General features: G+C 41.2%; 1 protein-coding gene across 7 annotated transcripts in view; it reads left to right on the plus strand.

Annotated features, from left to right (window-relative positions):
* ARHGEF3 (Rho guanine nucleotide exchange factor 3) overlaps positions 1-11,514 on the plus strand; it is a 316,269-nt gene extending 304,755 nt beyond the window's left edge. For all 7 annotated transcript variants that reach the window (XM_044253328.1, XM_044253331.1, XM_044253327.1 and 4 more), the window contains 3 exons: positions 3,439-3,609; positions 7,352-7,538; positions 9,315-11,514. In XM_044253328.1, the coding sequence (XP_044109263.1) occupies positions 3,439-3,609; positions 7,352-7,538; positions 9,315-9,667 (711 nt within the window). In that variant the 3' untranslated portion in view covers positions 9,668-11,514. The remainder of the gene's footprint in view (positions 1-3,438; positions 3,610-7,351; positions 7,539-9,314) is intronic.
* Positions 11,515-12,064: the final 550 nt, after the last annotated feature.

Here is a 12,064-nt window from a genome sequence, read left to right on the forward strand (position 1 = left end):
AAGGGTGGTAACATATTCACAAATCAATCAAGGTGATGCACCACATTAATAAAAAGGATAAGAACCATATGATCATTTCAATAGATGCAGAGAAAGCATTTAACAAAGTACAATATCCATTCATGATAAAACCCTAAACAAAGTAGGTTTAGAGGGAGCATACCTCAAAATCATAAAGGCCATATATGAAAAACACACAGTGAATGTTATTCTCAGTGGGGAGAAACAGAGTGTTTCCTCTACCGTCAGGAACAAGACAGGGATGTCCGTTGTTAATTAACAGAGTACTGGAAGTCCTAGCCATAGCAGTCAGACAACAAAAAGAAATAAAAGGCTTTCAGATCAACAAGGAAGAACTCAAACTTTCACTATTTGCAGATGACATAATACTCTACATAGAAAACCCAAAAGACTCCACCAAAAATTGCTAGAACTGATAAGTGAATTCAGTAAATTCTTAGGATACAAAATCAACTTATAGAAATTGGTTGCATTTCTATACACCAACAATGAAGCAGAAAGAGAAATAACCCATCAATCCCATTTACAATTGCACCAAAAGCAATGAGATACCTAGGAAGAAATCTAACCAAAGAGGCAAAAGACCCATATTCTGAAAATTATGAAACACTAAAGAAAAAAATTGAAGATGACACAAAGAAATGGATTGAAAGAATAAATATTATTAAAATGTCTATACTACCAAAGCAGTCTATACATTTAATGCAATCCCTATCAAAATACCAACATCATTTTCCACAGAGCTAGAATAAATAATCCCAAAACTTGTATGCAACCACAGAAGACCCCCAAGTAGCCAAAGCAAACTTGAAAAAGAAAAGCAAAGCTAGAGGCATCACAGTCCAGACTTCAGTTATACTACGAAGCTGTAGGGATCAAGACTGCAGAAATGAACCCAAACTCTGTGGTCAATAAACCTTCAACAAAGCAGGACAGAATGTCCAATGGAAAAAAGACAGTCTCTTCAACAAATGGTGTTGGGAAAACTGGACAGCAACATACCAAAGAATAAAACTGGATCACTTTCTTACACAATACACAAAAATAAATTGAAAATGGATGAAAGACCTAAATGTGAGATACGAAATTATCAAAATCCTTGAGGAGAACACAGGCAGTCACCTCTTTGACAATGACTGTAGCAACTTCTTTCTAGATATGTCTTCTGAGGCCAGGGAAGCAGAAGCAAAAAATAATTATTGGGACTTCATCAAAATAAAGAGCTTCTGTACAGTTAGCGAAGCAATCAACAAAACTGAAAGGCAACCTACAGAATGGGAGAAGGTAGTTGCAAATTGCATATCTGAAAAAGGGTTAGTATCAAAAACATATGAAGAACTTATAAAATTCAATGTCCAGAAAATGAATAATCCAATTTAAAAATGGGCAGAAGACATGAATAGACATTTTTTCAAAGAGGACATACAGATGGCCAGCAGACACATGAAAAGTTGCTCAACATGACTGATCATCTGGGAAATACAAATCAAAACAACAATGAGATTCCATCCTACTCCTGTCAGAATGCCTAAAATCAACAACACAAGAAACAGTAGGTGTTGGCGAGGAAGCGGAAAAAGAGGAACCCTCTTGCACTGTTGGTGGGAATGCAAACTGGTACAGCCACTGTGGAAAACAATATGGAAGGTCCTCAAAAAATAGAACTACCCTACGATCCAACAATTATGCTACTAGGTCTTTACCAAAAGAATACAAAAATGCTAATTTGAAAGGATACGTGCACCCCAGTGTTTACAGGAGCAATATCTACAATAGCCAAATTATGGAAACAGCCCAAATCTCCTTCGACTGATGAATGGATAAAGAACATGTGTGTGTAATAGAATATTACTCAGCCATAAAGAATGAAATTTTGCCATTCACAAGGACATGGATGGAGCTAGAGAATATTATGCTAGGTAAACCAGTCATAGAAAGATAAATACCATATGATTTCATTCATATGTGAAATCTAAGAAACAAAACAAACAAGAAAGGGTGGGGGGAAGAGGGAGAATGAGAGAGAGATAGGCAAACCAAGAAACGGACTCTATACTATAAGAACAAACTGATGGTTACCAGAGGGGAGGTGGGGGGAGGAGTGAACTAGGGGATGGGGATTAAGGAGGGCACCTGTTGTGATGAGCACTGGGAGTTGTATGGAAGTATTGAATCATTTGTACACCTGAAATTCTTACACTCTATGTTCACTAACTGGAATTTAAATAAAAACTAAAAAAATAATGCTACCACGGGGCACCTGGGTGGCTCAGTGGGTTAAGCCTCTGCTTTCGGCTCAGGTATGATCTCAGGGTCCTGGGATCGAGTCCCACGTTGGCTCTCTGCTCAGTCGGGAGCCTACTTCCTTCTCTCTATCAAATAAATAAAATCTTTAAAAAACAATAATAATGCTACCACAAGAAAGATGGGAAGAAAGGAAAAGCTGGTCTTTTCACTTTTGGAGGACAGGGGACCCTGCCGATGAGGTCATCATTTTGCCTTTGGTTGGTGTCCTTGAGTTTTTACTCAACTAATTTCTTGTTCCTTTGTTTTTTAGTATGTTACATCATTTAGATATATCATCTATGTGATAGAATAACACATCAGAATAAAGGCCCACTGATTGTGTCTGAGTGCTGTGCTCTTGTCGCGTTGTTTTGTTTCATTTTGCAGTAACAACGCTATATCTACCCTTGGCCTGAAATCCCTCCACCCCTACTGTTTCCACATGAGCTACAGGCATGGGTGTGAGTGTATGTATGTAGATAAATAGCTCCCATCATTACAGCTAGTGTCTTTTCTTTCCATTTCTAGTTCTCCATCTTTTTAAAATCATTTATGTTTTATCACTAAAAGGGTACCCAAACCATTTCTTTATACCCAATTTGTACATCTTGTTTGTAGGTTAGAGTGAGTACCTGTAGAGAAACCTTGAAACTGAGTTCAGACCCACAAAGATGATCCCTTCTGGGGACGACTGCATTCTCCTTTGTGTTCTCTCCTTGGCTACAGTTTTTATATGCCTATATCTTCCACATTGTAAGCATGTTTGAAGAAATGTGCAACATAGAACTCAGTAGTTAGGAGTCCTGCCCATCAGAAGCTATACCTTCTATCTCTTCCTCTTGGATAAAATCATGCATCAACATCAGTTTTCTATATAATACAAATACCTGCATGTGTATACACATATATGTGTGTGTGTATATTTGTGTGTACATGTATAGATGGATAGATGGACACAATATATTCAAAGCATGTGTTTATTTTTGCCTTTTCCCAAGGCAGCAGGTTAGATAACGGAATCTGAGAGTTAGATGCAGGTCTGTCTGGGTGACCTTCTCGGTTGAGCCCCTGGGATTTATTGGTGTAGACGGTTTGCTTACTTTCCCCATACTTTCTTCTTTGTTTCCATAGATAAACATCATTCAGGGAATTGTGGCAGAAATCAACACCAAGACTGGGGAATCTGAGTGCCGCTATTATAAAGAGCGGCTTCTTTACTTGGAAGAAGGCCAGAAAGACTCTCTAATCGACAACTCAAGAGTGCTGTGTTGTCACGGAGAACTGAAGAACAATCGAGGGGTGGTGAGTGGCTATTCTCCGTCAGGGGTCTGGTCCTCTACCTCCCCATGCACTTAATCCATTTAATGCCCAGCCTCCTGTTACTCTGCCTTCCCTACCCAAGGTCACATTCTTCAGACAAAAATTGCTTTCAAGTGTCTTTCGTATCTTAGGATCCCATATGTATATGGATATATATAATTATATACATTGTGTGTGTGTATATATATTTATATATTATAATTCATATATAAATAACATGTTATGTGTTTCTAGCTTATAATTAATATATATTTATATATATTACACAAAATATATAATATATATATTTTATAATTTCACAACCAGTATATATTCAGGAAGAATTTCGGGACCAACAGAGGGTTACCAATTGTATTTTGTTTGAGCATGACCTTCAATAACAAATACAAAACGATTAGCAACATCTCCTCCAGCTTTGATATCAGAAAACAAGGGATGGTTTTAACAAGATGTTAAAAGTATGTAATCTCAGAAAAACAGCCCTTAAGTTGAAACTCTTAGCTTTATGAGAAATTCTTTGCTTTTTTTTTTTTTTTAATGGATTGGTACCCATCCACAGACTGCCATTTTAAAACCAGTTTTTGTTTTAAAACTAGCTGTATAGCTAACTCTGTCCAACTTCCTGGCTTTTATTCCTGAGTAGATTTTGAACTTGTTCCTCCTCTCCTATCATAGCAACTTGGATGGATCTCCCTGGGATACTTACTACAGTGGGCTGTAATTATCTACCATATGTCTGTCAATATCTTCCATTAGGTATGATCTTTTAGGATAGAAACCACGTCTTAGGGACGCCTGGGTGGCTCAGTTGGTTAAGCAGCTGCCTTCGGCTCAGGTCATGATCCCAGGGTCCTGGGATCGAGTCCCACATTGGGCTCCTTGCTCAGCAGGGAGCCTGCTTCTCCCTCTGCCTTTGCCTGCCTCTTTGTCTGCCTGTGCTCACTCACTTTCTCTCCCTCTGTCTCTGACAAATAAATAAATAAAATCTTTAAAAAAAAAGAAAAAAAAAGAAACCACGTCTTATTAATCCCCAGCACCTATTACGGGGACCTGGGATGTACTAAGCACTCAGTAATGTTAGGTGAATGAATGAGTAAATGTTTGTATAAAGAAAGGATGGATTTGAAATTTTATGAGAGCTCAAAATTCACTTAATTCACCAGGTTCTTTTTATGTGTAGCCAGTAGAAATTAATACTAAGATGTCTATGATATTTTATAATTTAAACATATTATACATAGAAATGTATATTTATATAATGTATAGATTTTATTATATATAACAAATATTTAAATTCAATGTTGGGAAAGCCATTGAAAAAGAGAATCTCTTCTTTTATCATATTTCGTCTTCAGTATCTAGTCCACTCTTGGAATGAAAGACAAAACTAGATTGAATAGTTCTTGATAAAGCTTTGATGATTTAAGGGACAACCTTTTGACCTGGACTTTGGAGTGGCATTTGTGAGCAGGCTTGGAAATGTTACTTGAAATCACTGAGTGCCTGTCATAGTGCCCATTATGAGAGCTGTTGGGGATCCAACTAGCCGGTGGTCCAGCAGAGATACTGAGACTGATCACGACCACTGCTTGAAGAAGTGTTTCAGTTTGACTACAGAGTTACTGGTTGCTAGAAAGCAGCATTCTGCTTCTTGCTGATTTTCAGAAAACTCTAGTGGACTTCTAATGTCTGATACTCTGGCTTCTAATGTCTGATACTCTGGCTTCTTGAACATTCTTTCTCAGAAGCCCTGTGGGAAATGGTTGGGAAGATACATCACTGGATGGGATGAGGCCTGTTCTCTTTCTGTCCCTCAGTCAAGGACTGAGACTCCCTGGTTAGATGTGCCTCGGGCATTAGAGAGGAACTGTAGTTCATTTTTCAGCAGACAGATTTTTGAAAAACAAAGATAGCAGTTGGGATAGGAAGTATGTTTTATTGTTTTTCTCAGTAGAATGATGGAAGTCTTTGTGAACAGTCCTGTGTCAGAAGAAAAGCTCATTAGTTTGATGGCCAAAAGGAGCTGAGACAAGAAGGGAAATTCTCAGTTAACATTCATAAATAAGGGATGTTTTTAAAAGGTTTCCTAGACAATCTGAGTTCAAATTACCTACCTTGGCTAGAGGGTTGATTACAGTAGAAACAATATTTTAAAAACCTAATGTTTAATATATACAACAATATCCAATCCTTCCCCACCCCATCCCCCAAAAAAGGCTTAACATTCTTTCTATATCCGCCCTCAAAAAAAAAAAAAAAAAGCCCTTAACTTGGTTATTTTTTGCTTTAATCTGTTTAAATGCACTTTTGATAAACTCTCACTCTTCAGTCTCCTCCCATGCAGTACAAAATTATCAGTTTTATTTCCACCATCCAACATTTGCTTGAGCTTTAATTTCTATAGGTACATGTGTCTGTGTCTGTGTGTGTGTGTCAAAGTGGGTGTCGGGGGGGCGGGGGTCCACCAGTTTCTTTTCTCCCAAATGTAAAATTGTCTGATAATGCTGAATGTGCTTCCCCTGCCCCAAATCAAGATTCTGATGTGAGTTTCCACCTCTTTGAGATCCCTGGGTTCACATTCCCAAATATCTCCACCAGAAAACCAGAACCAGCTGCAAAAGTTGTAGAACTTTTCATTTCCGTCCGTCCACATTTCCAAACTGTGAGAAGAGTCTAGCACTAGGAATGGAATGGGGCCAACTTAACGCGGGCTCCACCCAGCGAAATTACTTTCATGATGTGGTTTGAGACAAGCCTTTATTTTGGAGATTTCTTTTCGCCCACAACACACACATCAGTCATCAGCCTTTTAAGCACAACCTCTTCAGAGAACTGAGGTTCCGAGGAACATAACCGAGAAGGACCAGTTCTTTGATCATCTTTCTTTGTGGCTCTGACAGCACACTCTGGCTCCCTCGGGAATGGGCAGTGTTCAGAGCTGGAGTGTCTGCATGGAGCTGATATTCAGTTCTGTGGCTTAAGGAACAAGTGTTTTTATGGGTTTGGGAAACAAAGATTAATATTAGGCTTTGAAATACCATTCGTATCCTTTTAAAAAAAAAAAAGATTTTATTTATTTATTTGACAGACAGAGATCACAAGTAGGCAGAGAGGCAGGCAGAGAGAGGTGGGAAGCAGGCTCCCCATTGAGCAGAGAGCCCGATGCGGGGCTCAATCCCAGGACCCTGAGATCATGACCTGAGCCGAAGGCAGAGGCTTGAACCCACTGAGCCACCCAGGCACCCCCCCATTCGTATCCTTCATAGACTATATAGTTCATTATGATCTCTTAGGGTTATATTGGGTGCTATAAGCCAAAGCCCGGGTGGAGGTACTCACTTCTTTTTCCTTCACTATTCCCTTTATTCTGTCCCCCCTTCTCACTTTTTTTTTCTTACGGAGGCTGGAGGCTCTGTGTGTCTACACAGGCTGCGAATACGCACTCTGCATGGTGTCCCTTCAGCCGGCAGTCCCAGCCGCAGATGTCTGTAGGCAGAAAAGCCTTCTCTGTGGGGGCCGCAGGGAGGCGCTCCTCCAGGAAAGGCACTAGATGCATCTGGAAATACCTCCAAGATGCCGGACTTCTGTTCTGGAGGTAGACCTGAGCCTGCAAGTTGATAATACAATGTGAAGCTGGTACCCAGGCTCCTCTTACCCACAGAAGTCCCCTAATCCACTCAATAGACTGTTGCTTAGGGAAATCCTGTGGATTCTTTTCTTCTAGAAACTGCACGTTTTCCTGTTCCAAGAAGTGCTTGTGATCACTCGAGCTGTCACCCACAATGAACAGCTCTGCTACCAGTTGTACCGGCAGCCGATCCCTGTAAAGGACCTTCTCCTGGAAGACCTGCAGGATGGAGAAGTGAGGCTGGGCGGCTCCCTGCGTGGGGCGTTTAGCAACAACGAGAGAAGTACGGATGGCTGTCGGTTTTGACCTGTTGAATGTCTTTGGTTGTGGTGCTTCAGAGGGAGTGTCTGGCTGGTGGAGAGAGAATTACCTGTGGCCTTGGAGTCACACTACATTCCAGTGCTGTCTCATTACTCACTGCTTGTGTAACCTTGTGCCGCTTCTGCAAGCCTCAGTGTGCCATCTGTAAAATGGGCATGTATTCGTACCTACTTTATAAGGTTGTTATAAGGATTAAGATGCTGCAAGTGAACCCGTCTGCACATAACAGGTGCTCCTTGCATTCCCTCTCCCTGTCTCCTTCCATGGGATGCAAGCATGTTTAATACCAGACAGCCCCTATGTCAATACCAGTTGCTTACTGGTGGCTCTTGTTGAGCCAGGAGAATTATCCCTAAAAAGGATTAAGAATGGTCACCTGGGTTGAGGATTCATGTGTAATTACTCTAATGGGTTTCTCTAACTTGAGACTTAAACAAATTAACCAAGAGAAGCTACAATGGCAGTGTTTTCTGAGTATCTTGCATGTGTCATTCAAGGCACTAGTATACACTGGTAAACTGAACAGTCAAATTCCTTGCCCTTATGGAGCTTACACTGTGATAGAGGAGATAAAGGATGAATAAATATTCAGGTAGCGATAAGAGAACTAAAACCCTGTATGGGGTAGGTAGGGATAACAGTTGGGGGTTTGCTTTAGAGGAAATGATCCGAAAAGTCTTCCTTGAGAAAGTGACATTTGAGCCTCTTGGGTTCACAGGGGCATCGTATTGTCAACGTAATTAGCATGTACTGCCCCTGACCTGCTCATCAGTCCCTCCGCCCTGGTGGTGGTGGTGGCAGCTTCTATTCCCTGAGTACGGGCTATGTGTCAGGAGGTGTAGAAGCACATGCATTACCACTAACTTTAGCCCTCATAATAACCTTATAAGATAGGTCCTCTTCATTTCTCCCATTTTACAAGTAAGGACACTGAGACACACAGAGTTAAGGCACTTGCCCAGGAGCAAAAAGTGGAACCTGAATTTATCCAAAGTGGTGGTTCCCAAACCGTTGGCTCCAGGGATAGTGCAAGGGGACTGATGAACACACGCGCTTCTGTGAGCCAAGCGTTGCACGTGGCTCACAGAGCCTGTTCTGTGTCCGCTAAACTAAACAAAATGTCTCCCGAATGGTGGGCTACCATTTTTTTAAATACACGTAGCTCCTGTGGAGATAATGAAAAAAAATTTTTAATTTTTATTTGTGTTGTTTGAAAATGTATTTTTATTTTAAAGTGAAGCTGAATTTATAACGGCTCTGAGTCTTTGCATATCTTCTCAGTCCTTTAGGTACCATATATACAAGTACTATTATCGCTTCGAGGGTCGGGGGCATGGTTTGCTATTACACAGAGCTTCTTGAACTTGAGAAGGCTCTAACCTGGGGCCGTGGTTGAAAGTCCAGATTATCAGGCCCACCTTAGACCTATTGAATCCGAGTCACTTAACGGTAGGGTCCGGGCGTCTATGTTTTTAACCAGATCGTGGGAGATTTTAATACACGGGAGATTTTAATTTGCTGGCCTCAGGGCAACCGAGAGCTACCCTGATGTCAGATCCAGGTGCTTGATGGCTGTAGCGTAGAGCTGCGCCATGTCCCGGACCAGTGGGACACATTTTGTAATCAATTAATGATGTCTGCCCTAGGTACATGGGTTTCGTGTCACTCTATAGATTACCTCTGGCCTAGGAGAAATACCTGTCTGTTGACCTTTTTTATATGTATTTTTCATTTCTAGTTAAAAACTTCTTCAGAGTAAGTTTCAAAAACGGTTCCCAAAGTCAGACCCACTCACTACAAGCCAACGACACCTTCAACAAGCAGCAGTGGCTCAACTGCATTCGTCAGGCCAAAGAAACCGTTCTGTGCACTGCCGGGCAGGCTGGGGCGCTGGACTCCGAGGGACCGTTCCTAAACCCCGCCCCCGGGAGCCAAGAGCCCCAGGGAGACCCAAAACTTGAGCAGATGGACCAATCGGACAGTGAGTCAGACTGTAGTATGGACACAAGCGAGGTCAGCCTCGACTGTGAGCGCATGGAACAGACGGACTCTTCCGGTGGGAACAGCAGGCACATTGAAAGCAACGTCTGACAGAGGCACGTGTACTTCCTGGAAGCAGCCCTGTGTCTTACCTGTACAGTATTTGCATTCCACACACGGAACGGTTTGGAGAAGCACTTTTTAATACTTTGGTGACCATGTTGCCCCTCATCTCTTGTATCTGTATCTTTGTCCCTAGTACTGTAACTGCCAGTCTGTCTGTAAGCTGGGGTCTGTGGCAGCTCTTACCCTGTGTTGCATTTCACAAGTGTCTGGATGGATGGAGAGGTACTTGAACAAGTTACTTTCACTTGTCCTGCTGGATTTTTAAAAATAGAAAAGAATCTCTAAACTACTGTTTCGTGTAGATTGCTTAAAAAAGCACCCTCCCATGCTTCTCTAGTGCTTTCCTGGCTCTTTGACATGATAGCTGAAGGCATGGAATTTACGGGGCCTGGCAAACAGGGCACGAGGAAGTCACTTGTGTGTCATGATGGTATGTGCAGGAAAATGGGAAAAGACCGATCCTTGCAATGAGCTTGGTTCAATGTTATCCAACCAGAAAGCATGAAAACATCCCCTGGGGATGCTGGACACTTAATGGTGCAAAGGAAGAAGCACTGTGTGTTGACCTTGCAGTGTCACCTAGTGCAAATTTGATGCAATAATCTATTAGGACGTGCGGTAGTGTCTGACCTTAAAAGGACCAGCACAAAGGCAGCCACCAGCTCTGAATCTTGAACTGAAAGGCAGTTGCACCAGGGGGTGTCTGTCCTAGTTGCTGGCTTGCCTTAGAGAGCCATTTCTGGCATAAACCAGAGCAGAACTCAACAGGCCTGGGAAGGAACACCTGGCAGAATAATAAAGAGGCCCACCATCATTTTGTTTCATGTGCCAAGGCCTACTCCTATTTTGGAGCATTGAGGAAGAGACCGCAGGTGAGTCAGTGACTCTGTTTACAGAAACATGTGGAAGAAGAGTTTGGAAGAAGTGCTTCATCATGACCTTAGGCAGGAAGCATTACGAGAAAACAAGGTCGGTGCCCTTCCAGGAAAGGCCAGAGCCTTGGGTTTTCCTGCTCTTCTTTTAGGTCACCACTTTGCCACCTCCGGCTCTGTGCTGTGATCAGAGTCGTAATCACATTCTCCATAGGCCAATTTTAATTAACTCGATGATTAATTAGGATCAGTTAGCCAAACTAGTAACCTCTTTGTCTAGCCTTGATTTACAGTGCAGGGTGGACAGCCGACCTTTAAATAAAAGTTAAACAAATAAACAGAAAAGCTCCCTGTGAGTGTAAATATTAAGGATGACCTGTGCAAAATTATTCCCACACCAGCACTAGTAGTCATGAGTCTAAATTATTGCCAAAAAAAATTTTTTTAATCTTCTGTGTCTTTCGAGTTTACAGAGAGCAGTAAATGCTATGTTATCATTTTATTATAATAGTACATCTAACATGTGCATTCGAAGAAGCTGTGTGACAAGATGTATCAATATAAAAACAAGGTAATATTACTTATTTTTCAAAAATGAAAAAATGTGGTCAATTTTACCCTGTAAAACATATTTCTGTATTTATAGATTTTAAACATGGTGAATTTTTTTTCTATTATGAGTTTATTTAAAATTGCTTTGTTTCTCAAATTGTTATTGATTTAGCAAGTGAATGAACTGCTAGAAGCAAACATAAGCTGAGAACCGATATCTGATGGAGGGGAAAGACTGGATCATTGTCTACAGGAGCCATCGGCCACTTTGGCCAACGTGTTGAGACAAGAAGTCTGTCAAGTGCTGGCCTAGGGGAAGAAAGTGAATGTCTTGATGAAATGAATGTTTTTGTATAATGGCCTTAAACTTTTCTGGAAGCATTTCAAATAAATTACATTAAAATGTCACCTTCTCTGTGTACAGTATGTGCCCCAATGTCAAATCTCAGCTATCTTCCTGGAAAGTTCTTTCTAGAATTTTTGCTTGTTGTGCCCAAATACGAACTCTAAAATAAGATGCAGGTTGAAATAAATGCTTTGATTTGATCTATCAAAACTTTTGCAGAACTCCTATTTCTGAGATCTATTTTTTCAGACACTCTCTAGTCCTACACTTATTCATTTATTCATGTTCAACCACTGTATCTTGAATCTGTACTGTGTGTAAAGGCATAATTATGACAGGAAAAAAGCATTGAATTTCACTGCTAGGATAGGAGAATCTTGAGGCCAAATAGGAGAAGTCAAATTCCACTTTAAAATTCTTACTGGAAATTCAGCCCACTTTTTCTTCAGTTAATAGTTTGGGGGCAGCTATATGGCTCAGTCGGTCAAGGCCCAACTCTTGATTTTGGCTCAGGTCATGATCTCGGGGTGGTGGGATCGAGCCCCACATTGGGCTCTGTGTTCAATGGGGGAGTCTTCTTGAGATTCTCCCTCTCCCTCTGCCCATCTCCCT

This window comes from Neovison vison, chromosome 6, assembly GCF_020171115.1.
Source record: "Neovison vison isolate M4711 chromosome 6, ASM_NN_V1, whole genome shotgun sequence".
NCBI lineage: Eukaryota > Metazoa > Chordata > Mammalia > Carnivora > Mustelidae > Neogale > Neogale vison.